This window comes from Apus apus, chromosome 1 (assembly GCF_020740795.1).
Source record: "Apus apus isolate bApuApu2 chromosome 1, bApuApu2.pri.cur, whole genome shotgun sequence".
In the NCBI taxonomy this organism is placed as follows: Eukaryota; Metazoa; Chordata; class Aves; order Apodiformes; family Apodidae; genus Apus; species Apus apus.
Genome location: NC_067282.1, coordinates 130,271,010 through 130,283,719, shown reverse-complemented (window position 1 = coordinate 130,283,719; position 12,710 = coordinate 130,271,010). Strand labels below are relative to the sequence as shown.

General features: G+C 44.0%; 1 protein-coding gene across 2 annotated transcripts in view; it reads right to left on the bottom strand.

Annotated features, from left to right (window-relative positions):
* PARVB (parvin beta) overlaps nt 1-12,710 on the bottom strand; it is a 62,409-nt gene that overhangs the window by 38,101 nt on the left and 11,598 nt on the right. Inside the window, exons 1-2 of one of the 2 annotated variants that reach the window (XM_051630733.1) lie at nt 3,248-3,342; nt 494-583 (exon numbers count right to left, since the gene is read on the bottom strand). In XM_051630733.1, coding sequence (XP_051486693.1) covers nt 494-583; nt 3,248-3,284 — 127 coding nt within the window. In that variant the 5' untranslated portion in view covers nt 3,285-3,342. Of the gene's footprint in view, nt 1-493; nt 584-3,247; nt 3,343-12,710 lie in introns of those variants that run through there. The other variant, XM_051630723.1, reaches the window with a different exon arrangement.

Sequence of the window (12,710 nt, the reverse complement as noted above, 5' to 3'; positions counted from 1 at the left end):
GTTCCATAGGAACCAGAAAACAAATTTTTGTTACAGGCTTTCTTCTTGCAATTCAGTTCCCTATCTGTAGAGAGAAGATACCACCTTCCTCACCAAAGAATGATGTCCACGAGGACAAATAAAGACTGAGATCCACTTGGCCAGTGGGCTAATGGAACTGAAGTAAACCTTATGCAGGAAAATTCAGGAGTATTTTCCATCTAATTCTCTGCAAATATCAACTTTCTGTTTGCTCTGAGAGTGATCACAGAATAACTGAAGTTCTCTGCCAATTCATTGAACAAGTCCATTTTCCCATAAACTACCTAGTTAAAGTACATCTACGTAGCTGGCACTACTCTATAAATTCCATTTTATACCTTCTAATTTCCAGTCATGACATGCAATGGTTCTCAGCAACCTACATTCAACAGTAAAGCAATGGATATGGGGGTCACAGTGGCCACCTTCATGAGTAGTTGCTCAGTTGAGGTCTTTAGGTCAAATACTTTACCTAATAGTGTGTCTTCCGGATGGATGTCCATGGTGCTTGGGTTCATTGGTGCATTGATAGCATTTTTACCTTCTTCTTGGAGGTCACTCACTGAAGAGAGGGAAAAAACAGAAAGGAAGACTGTAATAAATGCAAAGTTTGCAGATATGCAGGGGTTAAGGTGGGTGTTCATAATAAAAGAAAACATCTGGTAGAACCATTTCAAAATGGGCCCATGGTTTAGGGAATTAAGAACTGCAGCCACAGTGGAAAATAAAATCAAAGTAACATCCTTTTATAGTTTCTTATTAAACTGAGCCACCACATTACTGGCTGAAAATATTTTGCAAGAATCCCAATTCTGTGGAAAGAGCAGCCTCAGAGTGCTTGTTTCTCCAGAAGGAAGGGGCGTGGGCTTTGCCTGCGGGACAGCCCAGATCTAGAGCAGACAGCAAACTGTAAAAACAAACTATTTTCTAGCAGCACAACCACCACTCATCTTCACCTTTTCCAGCTGCAGAACACAAGGAACTGCAACCTGCTACTGGCCTTATTAAAAGCCTCCGAGAATCCCAGGGAGACCTACCAAGTACAGATGAAAGTGTATTTAATTCTAGCAGTGCCACTAGCTAAAAATGTAGCACAACCTGGTGAACACAAATCTGGAATTTGTAATTTCAAGCTTTTATCCCAAACCTACAGCTCTCATTTGGGAAAGTCAATAAAGAACCCTTCATCAATAGAGCAGATATTAAATTACTTTCCTACATCCTGCCACACAGGAGGAACTGTACTTGAGAAAAAGTACTGGATAATTTTTTAGTATCTTGACAGAGCTTTACAGTAAGAAGAGCACTAGCAACACTGTAACATTTCTACACTCTCGAAGGTAGACCCTTCCCTAAGCTCAAATTATTATTATTATTATTATTATTATTATTATTATTATTATTATTATTATTATTATTATTATTATTATTTATAAGTCAAGCTATAGAAGCACACGCATTTTAAATGGGATACAAAGACAAGGTAACAACCCCTTCTATTCAGTTACAGTTCTGTGTTAGCACGGGCTAAGATAATTTGTGGCAGCATTTGTGGTATTGCAGTCTCCTTGGGAGAGGTCCAAGTCCCATCCTCTTAGGCGGAAAGCAAAGATTTCCAAATGAGTAAGGTTTGCAAGACAAACTTGCAGAAGAAAAAGAGAAGAAAAGGAAGAACAGTCAATTACTAGTCACAGTATCCCAACAAGCACTTCTTTCAGGACCAGTCATCATTCCTCTTTTATGCTGGAAAATCGTTTGCATGCAGTCTGCAAAGGTTACAAAATCCTGTATCAGTACTTGCTTTTTTTTTCTGCTTGATAGAAGGGGAAAACACAGTGATCCTACTTCCCCAGAGGAGGATAGAGAAGAAGAACACATTACAATCTCCCCTCCTTCTCTCACGGATACTTGAAAAGATGATGCCTAAAACAAGTTACCACATTTCTTAATTGCAGTTCCAAATGTTAGCTAAATCTGGTTCGCAGCATGATATTGAGCATGACTATAATCCTCAATTATGAAACTGTGTTCTCATGTTCTGCAAGCAACAAAGCTAGTCCCATATTTTTGAGACCTTCTGGCTTATAAACCATGTGAGAGGGGCTGATTAGAGCTAACATGGCATGAAGCCTGTGGGGGAGAGGGTCTGCCAGCAGGAAGCCCAGGTTGCTTTCTGTATTGTGTACCCTCTGCAGAGGGAAGGGAACAGAAGAGGCTTCTCGACTGCAAAAAGAATACAATATCTGCAGGCTGAGATTTAACCTCCTGAATAAACGTCATTATTAAAGAAACTCTTAATTATCCCTTTTCTGCATTGATTCTCATTTTTTGGAAACCTCTCCAAAGAAAAGTCAGGGAGCTAAGAGGCCTCATGCAACAGACCAAAGCAGCTCTCACAGCATGCCTTACTCAGCCTGTCTGCATTACACCCAGCTACACCCAGCTTTCTCACCCAAGCAACTCCTACGCTGTGATGCCAACAAGAATACAGCCACCAGGAGAAACAAGAAAAATTGTGTGGAAACTGGACATTACAGGCAGAGATTTTTAAAACCCCGCAAGGACTTTAAATGCCCGAATTCCACTTAAACCACACTCTGTACCAGCTTTCTTTCTAGCTGTAACTCTTGTCATTACTACAGCATTGCTGTTTTTCTGGGAATGCCAAGCGTTCAGTAAGGTCAGGACATCGCTGTTCCTAATGCCCTGCAAATGCAGATGAGAGCTGCTAAGTTCCTCAGAGCAGTGAATACATGGCATGTCTTCAGTGGATGCTATATAAACAAAATACTGCATAGATTTCAAGCCAGAATACCTTCAAATGCAGCTAAATTGGTTTTATTCCTAGAAGTTCAATTAGATTATACACTTGCTCATTTTCTTTTAATATAAAAAATATCACATTCTTCTTAGTGCAAATACTTGCCAAGCAATTTACTGACCTGAAAGAGAATGTCAACATGAATTTGTCTATTAAGCCCCCTCCCTCACGAGATAAAGAGCCACATAAAACCTTTACACTTGCCTTCAGATCCCATGTGGCTGGATCAGATCCATGGGACCAAAACACCCTCGGCTACAGATCCTGGCAAAGCATGGCTAGACCATCAGGAAGCCTCCCAAAGCCTGCTGCCCAGTGAGAGCCCTGCTTACAGAGAGCCCGTACACCACCTCCTAGGCAGACAGCTTAGGAAGAGATTTTTGCTACAACTATACTCTTTCCTACCTCCTTTTTTGCGCCTTTTGCACAGGAGCCCTGCCATCCCAGCCCCAGCAGCACACACAGGTCACAGATGAAGAGCACAGGCTGCCTGAGTGCTGGAGGAGGGGCAGCAACTGGATAAGGAGCTGCCACCCCGGGACTGCCAAACCTGCGTTAATTTGGGCAGAGTGACACACGCAGAGGCACTAAGATAGCTTCCCAGCTGCTAGGTGGGGGTGGGGGCCAGGACAGAGGACACAGCACTTGGCCGTGGCTTCCCAGCCAGGAATCTCCCAATCCTTGCTGCTCCTAGAGACGGCCAAGTGCCTCCCTTGGTCTGATGGTGGCTGCCTCAGAGCAGGCACCTCAAAGATGGTGTTTCCTCTGCAAGGAGCTTCCTGAGAAAGACATCTCCACCCTCTGGTCAAAGCACAGTCAGGTTGCCCACCCCGACAGCCTGTCCCAGGAACACATGGGTTCACAGAGAAATAACCAGAAGAAATTGTGCTCAGGAACACTAATTTGCCAGGGCACTCCCAACACTTGCTGCACTCCAGAACCCTTTCACACTGTGGTTGAACAAACGCTGAGGACTTTTTCCCTGTCCCAAATGTTCACTTATCACTACTAAGTAAAGAAACAGAAGCAGGAAAATTGAACTGAGTCACAAGACTGGAAAAAGCAGAGAACCCACAAAGGAGCAAAGTGGAGACAGTTAAAAAGAATAGTCAGGATGGAGCAACAGGTACATTTCTGAGAAGAATCTGACTGCAAATTTACAACAAAGAAAGGTTTTCACAGCCCATACTTTCACAAACCCAAAGGTACTGTAAAAGACTATGGACATTAATTGATTTCATACCAGCAACAGTGGCTTTGCTGTCAGATTTATACCAGATCCTTACATCAAGCAAGCCACCCATGCAAGAGAGCACTTTACTGGTAGAACAGAGGTGCACTTGCACAACAGGCTATAGTATCATTGCTGCTTCTCTGCTCTCCACCTGCCCATTCACTGGTCCTCTTCTTTTGCCCTTCCCACTGGAAACATCTCCCCCTGTTGTTCTGGCATAGTTCTTCGCCCTCTAAATGAGATCTGTGTAAAAAAAAATAAATCTTTCTCTAAAGCCTGATCATTTAATTTCACAGATTGGTCACAGGAAACCTAAAGCAGGGGAAGACTTGGAAGGGATAGGAAATTTAAGATAGGCTGTGGTAGTATTGCTTAGTCCAGGCTGCTCTCCAGCAGAACCTTTCCTGTATCTGCTGCTCCAGTCAAATATGTTTGCTCCCACTGGAACATCACATCAGACAAGGGCAGAGGTCTCCCTCAGACGTGCCAGCAGAACTTGTATAAGCAGCCCCAGCATCCAGGGAACCCTCGCCAGCCTGCAAAAAGAGATTGCCCCCACCTTGACCCACAACACAGACTCTGCCAAATGGTTGCAACCTTCATACAAAACCTGCCAATGGTCTAAATGACTCAGCTGTGAACTTACACAGGACAAGTGAGGTGTAACTACAGACACAGAAAGATGATGCTTTGGAAGGATATCTGGCAGAATTAGCTACAATGTCTTCCAGATGTCTGTTACAGCCTCCCTCCCTTCTGGCTGGAGATCTCTCTGAGCAGATCCGCAATTAACAGGCAGCACTAGTCCTCCGAACTGCTTCAGCCAGCACTAGCAAAATCCAAATGTAACAAGGGATGGGCAAACAGCCAAGGCATTCAGCAAAAAACCGTGAGTGTTTCTCTAAACCAGAAATTCAAATGCATGAGTTAAAGGTCATTTCTCTACCAGTCCCCAGGATAGCAGCGCAGGTTCCTGGAAGCCCTCCAATGTTTTAACAGTCTCCTGGCACTGTCAAGCAGTCAACATGATTTAGTCACATTGGAAGCTGTGCTGGCCTTTCAACCAAAGTAATATAACATAAACATGCTATACAGCACTACATCTGTAAACCAGGCAGGATGTCTTGGTGTACGGGATTACACGCAAACTCCACGGAACAGGAGCAATGAGCTGCAGAAAGTTGGAAGCACCACCAGAGCTGTCAGGGATTTCTTACAAATCAGAAAATGGCCTTTAAAGTCAGCAGGAGCACTATAAAACGAAGAAAAGTCCCTGCTTTCTCCTTTTTATAAGAGCAAGATGATAATTTAATCCTTTCTACCTTCACTCTTCAAAATTTTAGTGCAATATTAAAAGATATAACAACAGTACAGTTCACCTCCGAAGTCTTTACCGTTCACTGCTTTGTTAATAAAAAATTTACCACAAGCCTCTGCCTCTTACAAAAACAGATGGTAAATGCTACTTAATTTTAGCTCTAGTTATTTCTGCCTGCAAAGCTGAATCCCACCCCACAGAAAGCAGAAGCCCTCATGATGCTAATCACGGGTTTCTGGATACTGTGCTTTCCTTCACGTTCAACCAGCGCCGAGCTGGCTCCGCAGCATGGCCTGACCACAACTTTTACACAATGTACTTTCATCTCGTGACTAAACTCTAACTTTCAAAGCTATTAGGCTGTTTTGTTACTCTTGGCTCCATCACAGATGATTTGTTCAAGTAACTGTCATCTTCTTTGCTCGGAGCGGCACACAGAAGGGAAATGTGCAATGACCATGTAATGCGAACTGCACGGAAGCTCTTTTCCTGCCCACAATATCTTAACTGCTTCCCAAGTTTCCTTACTGTTCCCAGAGGCAAATCTGCAAGCAGCTGCACTTTTTCAGACAGCAACTCACCTGCCTGCAACTCATATCCTAAGAGCTCAGATAATCAGATGCAAAATAGAAAGTCCATATTCAAGACCACTTCTACCCCATTCGGACCAGTGATGTGAACATCATTCACTCACACCTCAGGTGAGATGTGGCCATGGGACAAATCCCCCTGATGAAGTAGCCAACCCTTGCATATCCTGCAAGGATGCTGGAGCTCCCAATTCCCACGAGGTGTCAGACGAGAAGGCAACAGGTGGGTAAAGGCTCTGCAGTGCCTCTCTCTTATCCTGCTCCTCAGTTTGCCTATCACAGACCAACACATGCAGAATTTCCACCTGACACCTACGACTCTTTCACAAAAAGTCATCTTCAAAACTGTTAAGCCTTCGAAGAACACAAAACATTTTACAAAACCTGGTATTTTCCAAGAAAAACTGAAATACTGAAAGATTTCAAACCAGCCCCAAATGCAGTGCAGGCTGATACACTGAAACTCTTTGTCTCCTTCTTAGAGACAAACCACACACGCAACTCAACCAGTCTGCTACCGCATCACTAATCACTTCACATTTACAAAAGGCTCTGAGATCTTTTGATAGAGACTGCAGGAGAAAGACAAAGCCTCCATTAATTATAAGAGAGAATTAATAATCACAGGCACATCAAAGGGAAAGACTTTATAAAATCCACATAAAGGCACTGTACCAAGGGACTGTACTCAAAGCAGAACTGTGGTAATAAGGGAAATTATTTATATGCCTCAGTAGGCAGACAAGGTACTCACAATGGCCAGGCTCTCTCACTTAAAGAAACAGAAAGACCTAAAAAAAGTGAAGAGTAAAGCTAAAGTCAACTTTTAGGAAAGGGCTGTAATAATCCTTTTGTTTTGTTAAAAAAAGCAGGATTCTTGCTTACAGGTTTGCTTTTACAATGGATGTGTTACAGAAATCAGTGGTCAATTCTGTGACTGCCAGAACAAAGATCTTTTCCTTACTTTTTCCAGGGGTAAAATATGTAGCAGAACATACAATACTTGTGCCAGTGAGTAACATGTATGAGAAGTTGGGTGGTTGTTTTGTTTTGCTTATGAGGATGAAATCATGCTTTCAGGCTTCCTCCCATTAAAATCCTTACCCTTCTATCAAGTTGTTTGGGGATTTTTTTAAATTTTGGTGAAAAACAAATTTTCATTTTTCGGTGGATGATGCCTGTGTTGAGATAGTCAACGGCTACAGCTGTCCTGGCCAAGCCCTGCACATGTATCTTCCCTCATGAAAAGAGGAAGGGTGTGTAGAGGCAGAAGAGGAACAAGCAGAGAAGCAGCATCTTGGGAGAGAGGAGCACTAAACAGACCACAGTGACCGCAAGTGGCTTTCAACGTAACCAGCAGTGGCAGTTGAACACCAAATCAAACAAAATGAGACTGTAAGTACTAAGCAGACAGATCTTTAGCCAGTTACTTGGTCCATTTCAGTTCAGAAAGCTGAATCCTATGAAATTAAGTTGCTCTGTGTTGAACCAGTTTCCTGCTCCAGCTCCCTGCAGGGTCCCGAGATTGCAGTGCTGCTGCTGCTGCCAAGAAGGAAGGAGGATCCTGCCCTCACCCAGCCACTGACTGTGCTGGGCAGCTGTAGACAACACAACAGCCAGCAAAGCAAGACTGACTACCCCTGCTGTTACACTGCTGGAATAACTGAACAGACAGATTCACCCTCAGGTATTGATTTGGCTCTGGTAACACCTTATCAACCTGGAGCTGACCGACAGTTGCCTGGGTATTAATAGGCACTGATAAAAGCCAAGACGAGCACACAGTAACAACACAGACCCACTGCATTTAACATTCAGGTCTTCTTACCAGAAGTTGGATTGCTTCCATCCAAGCCTCAGAGCTACCAAAGCACCAAGCCAGAATGCATCTCAGCATTTGGCTCCCTGGCTTTTTTACTCCCTTTCTGCTCAGCTCATGCAACAGGTCTAAACCCACTTAGTAAATACAAGAGTATTATAGTAAATACAAAAGAATCCTTCAAAATATGCTTTGCAAAGCAGAAAAGGAAGATACAGGCTTTAACAGAAGCTGACAGAGCTACAGAGCCAAAACTGAAAGTCAAACTTGGGTTTCATCATTTAGCTCTAAGTCCCTGCTTCTCATTTCTTTAATTCTTATCTTAAGTTACATAGCTTGTCTTTATCAGGCAGGCATCCTTCCATGCTATCAGCAAAGGGGCACTCCAGACTTTTCCTCCATCCCTAGCTGCCACTCACCACTTGCCTTTTGCTGGCTCTAGCAGTTGCAGAAGCCACATTATAGCACAGAGCAGGGACACAGTGTGCCTGAAAACTAAGCACATAAGGAAAAAAATATAAAGTTAATACAACTACACATGCTAGCTAAAAAAAACCAACAAACCCCAGCAGAAATAGGAGTGTGAACAAGAATGGTGTTTTAAAGTATATAAAAAACTACACTTACAAAAGCAAGGTGTTCAAGTATGGAAAAAGCCACTCAATAGGATACAGAGCCAACACACTGACCTTGTCAGCTCTGCTTCTGTCTCCTTACACTGACCTTACATCATCAATTCCACAACTTTGAAAATGGCATACTGTTTTTCATCCCATTTCCTCATGCCCGAGAGGTGTAAGGACATTTTTAAGCAGCTCCCAGTTTGGACATTTTGTCCTCCCTGCCTGAAATGGAACAACACTCCCCTCCATGCAGATGAGCAAGGAGAGGTCAACAAGCTGCACTGGCTGCTTGAATTGTGCCGTGGGATCCTGGATGCACATTAGCTGTAAAAGCTCAGTGCTGCTTAGAGTCTGTGCACACTCTGAGCTCTGGAACCAGCACCTGGCTGGGAGCAGGACTCTGCAACTTAACATCATGTATCCATTCATTTCATGGACATGAGATTTTTCCTCCCTATTTCCTGCCCTTTGCAGCAGCTTTTGCACAGGCCTGTTAATAATGGGAAATTGTTTCAGGTAACAAGGGTCCCAGGCCCCCATGTGTGCGTTTTACTTCTAAAGCAAAAAACCCCATAATATCTAAAGCATCCACCCCTCACCCAGCTCTTCTAAGCACTAACATAGCACACACCAAAACTATACAGCTTCTACACTGCAGGACATGAAGTGGACATACCTGTGGCACTTGTGTTGTCCTGAACTTGTAATCAGAGGGCTGCAATCCAAAAGTATCTTGACAGGGAAAAGCAAGGCTGCTGCCCCAAACACCACAGGCAATAACTGCCTTAAAAGCAAATAGGGAAAGCTAAACTCCTCCCTCTGTGCACAAATTCTACTTGAAAACAGGGAAAATGTACTTCCTCAGCCTCCCCCAGTTACAATTTCATCACAAAATACAAAAGGTCGTTTCTTCCCATGAAGCAATGGTGGAGGATCATGTTATCCCAAGCATACTTCATGAGCACCAGGACAACTTCCACCTGAGAAAAGGATGTGGTTTCCAATCTGCCTGATGATAACACAGGTAAAGAGTAAGTCTGATAAAAAGAGGAAAGGCCTGAAGGCCTGTAACCACTCCCAGTAACAAACCTACAAGGCATTTTAGATTTCCTGCCATCAATTCTCTGTGAAATACTGTATTCTACTATGTAGTGCTTGGGACTCTTCAAGGCTTCTGTGTACTCCTCCAACCAAAGCTGATGGGCTCAAGTAGGTAGGGAACCACACATTCACAGTCTAGGAACTCAGTCCAAAGACTCAGTGAAGCAGGTTGAGTTCTGCAAGATGCCAAGCACCAGCAAAACTCCTTCAACCAAAAGCAACTTTAGAAACCAGAATTGGCTCACTGCTTAAGGGATCCATGTTTGTTGTGTCTGGCCAAAGCAAATCACCAAGGCAGCAGAGGCTGTCAGAAGCAGACCGAACAGCATTACTTAGGAATAGAGATGCCTAGGCAATTCCTTCAATTCTTGTCTGCTGCAGCATGAAGAAACCAGGGAGAAAACAGCACTTCAGGTTACTGCCTCCTACAAGCTCCCTCTCTGATCCCACACATAAATCTAACTGTGCAAACTTTACCAAGTAGGACACTTGGCATCAAAAAAGTCACTACTGCAGCTCATGGTAACACATTTTACAACTAAGCTTGTTTCCCTCCCTCCACCAGCTTCCACTTCCTTCTCATGGTTTGACACTTAATTTGTAGGCACCCAAATGAAACCCCCTCAGTTAATTAACAGCTCAAGCAGTTTTACCTACTTCGGCTTACTGCTTTCCCCACATCCTTTGCCCCCCTTTCCAAAGTCATGAAAAGGTTAACAACCACCACCAAAAGCAGGCTACTGTGCAAATATGAAACAATCCCATTCTGGTTGTTCTTCTGAACACCTCGAAAGAAGTACAGAGCAACAGACTCACTTCTGAAGGCAGCGATGGCAGGTGAGCACACGAAGTAGCAGAAAGGCACCTTCTCCAGCTGATAGTACAGCTCAACAAACCAACTTCACGCAAATGGAAGGGAAGCTACAGCTATGACTTGGAATTAAAAGCAAACAACTTTTTTGCTTGTGTAACATTATTCTACAGGAAGAATAATCTGAGATAAACAACCCCACAAACCACAAAAAGCACACATGCCTACTCACTAGATGCCATCCAGAAAGACAAGGAAAACTCTGAAAAACATTAATTTATAACAACTATATTTGCAACCCACAAGTTGAGGGTTTTCAAGTAAATACTAGTTTTCAGTTCAGCAGAGCACAGGACCAATGCAGGGATAGGCAGTGCTACAGACTAGAAGCTTTCATCTAAACACTCAACACACAGTTTTCAGAGTACCTTATACTAAGGTTGCTCATGCCCAGCTCTACCATTTCTGCATCCTACCTGCACCCAGGGCTGCAAAGCAGTGTATTGAAAATGAACTGAAACATCTCACTATAAGAGCAGACACTGTACAATACAAAGAATTTTTCCCAGTGGTTTCCAGACAAGTCATATGTGGAAAATTATTTCACTTGTTGCTTTGAGCACCAGAAGAGCCTGCCAAGACAAGCACTTAAGTGATAAACACTACACACCTCACAGTAGAAGAAAGCCTGGAACTCAGAGGCAGTCCATGAGGGGAAGGTACAGTGAAGATAGCAGCTGCCATAAAAGCATTCAGATGTTTAACTCTGCCAGGATTAAGAAACAGACACCACCACATCCTAACAGAGCTGCTGGAAGACTATGTAGAAAGAGTAGAGTCCAGACCTCTGACTGCCTTTCCAAGCCAGTCTCCCAAATACAGTCCTCAAGGGATAATAAAATGCCATCATGAAACAACAGCCCGGAAATCAAATCAAAACAAGTCCAAAGCACAAGAAAATGTCACATTTCACCAAGTATCAAGAAGACCTGCAGCTGTTACCTTTTTACTTAGTCAGCACCCTGAAGTTCTACAGAATTTGCAGTTCTAGCTTTTTGTGGTCCCTTTCAAAGCCTTTGCACTGGTAATACCAGGTCCTATGAGCCAGACAAGGTAGCGTTTCCATGGGGCTAGACATCTTGAATACTCTCAGACTGATCTGTCCCAAAACAGCTTCTTAACTACACAGCCTCTCCACTCACCCTCACTAAAGCCACCAAAGCAGCAGCCCAGGGGAATCCATGCTTTCCTTCTCACTGGAAGGTTAGACAGGCAAAAAAGACAGGAAATAAAAAAGTGTACTTCGACCAGCACCTCAGTGCTAAACAAGTAAAAGGGCCCCGATGAGAAGCACAGTTCCACTACACACCCTGGTATTCACATGCTCATAAAACATTAATCCATAGATGTCACAATGTTTAAGAAATGTCCTTACTCCAGTCTTGGAAGGGTCTAAGCTGCCAGGGAGTCGCATAAGATCATTGGATAATTCAGGGTAGGAAAGGGCCTCCAGCTGAACCTACTACTCAAAAGCCAGGTCAGCTCTGAGATCTGACCAGGTTGCTCAGGGCTTTATCGTGTCATGTCTGAAAACCTCCAACAAAGGAGGCTGCACAAACTCCCTCGGCAACCTGTCCCACTGCTTCATAGTCGCCAGCATGACAAAGTGTTTTCCCTTTGTCCAGACTGAACCTCCTTTGTTTATACCTGTTGTCTCTATCCTCTGCTATACGCAACAGTGAAGAATCTGCCTCCGTCTTCTCAGTAATATCCTCACAGGTATCAGCAGACTGCTTACTAAAGACAACCCTGAAGCAGACTCTTCCATCGGCTGAACAAGCCCAGCCCTCCTCGCACCACAAGTGCTCCAGCCCGTTCTGCTGGCCAGCTACTGAAGGGGCTCCAGTTTAGCCATGTCTTGCCTGTACTGAGGAGCCCCAAACTGGACACAGCGTATCAGCTGGGATCTAAGGAGTGCTCAGCAGAGAGAGGATAAAGCATTTTGCTCAATCTTATGGCTCTGTTTCTGCTATTACAGCCCAGGATATTGTGGGTCTCAGGGATTAGTTACTTTGCTTTTTTACTCCTCCAGTGTAACAGACATGAAATCTTTCACATTCCCGATACAGTTCCACAGAATCATCCAGCCAGAAGCCACTGCCCGAGCATTCACACCCCATCCAAGGAGTCGCACACACACGACCCGAGACTTGAACTGCTCGGACTGGGTCCCTTCACACAGGTGCCCCCTTCACCTCCTCACTCACACACACACTCACTCTGCGGTGCCTCCTCTTCCTCAGGGCTGACTCCACGTTCCCTGGAGAAGAGGAACTGACACGATAAGGCACCAGATGAATGTATCGAGCAGT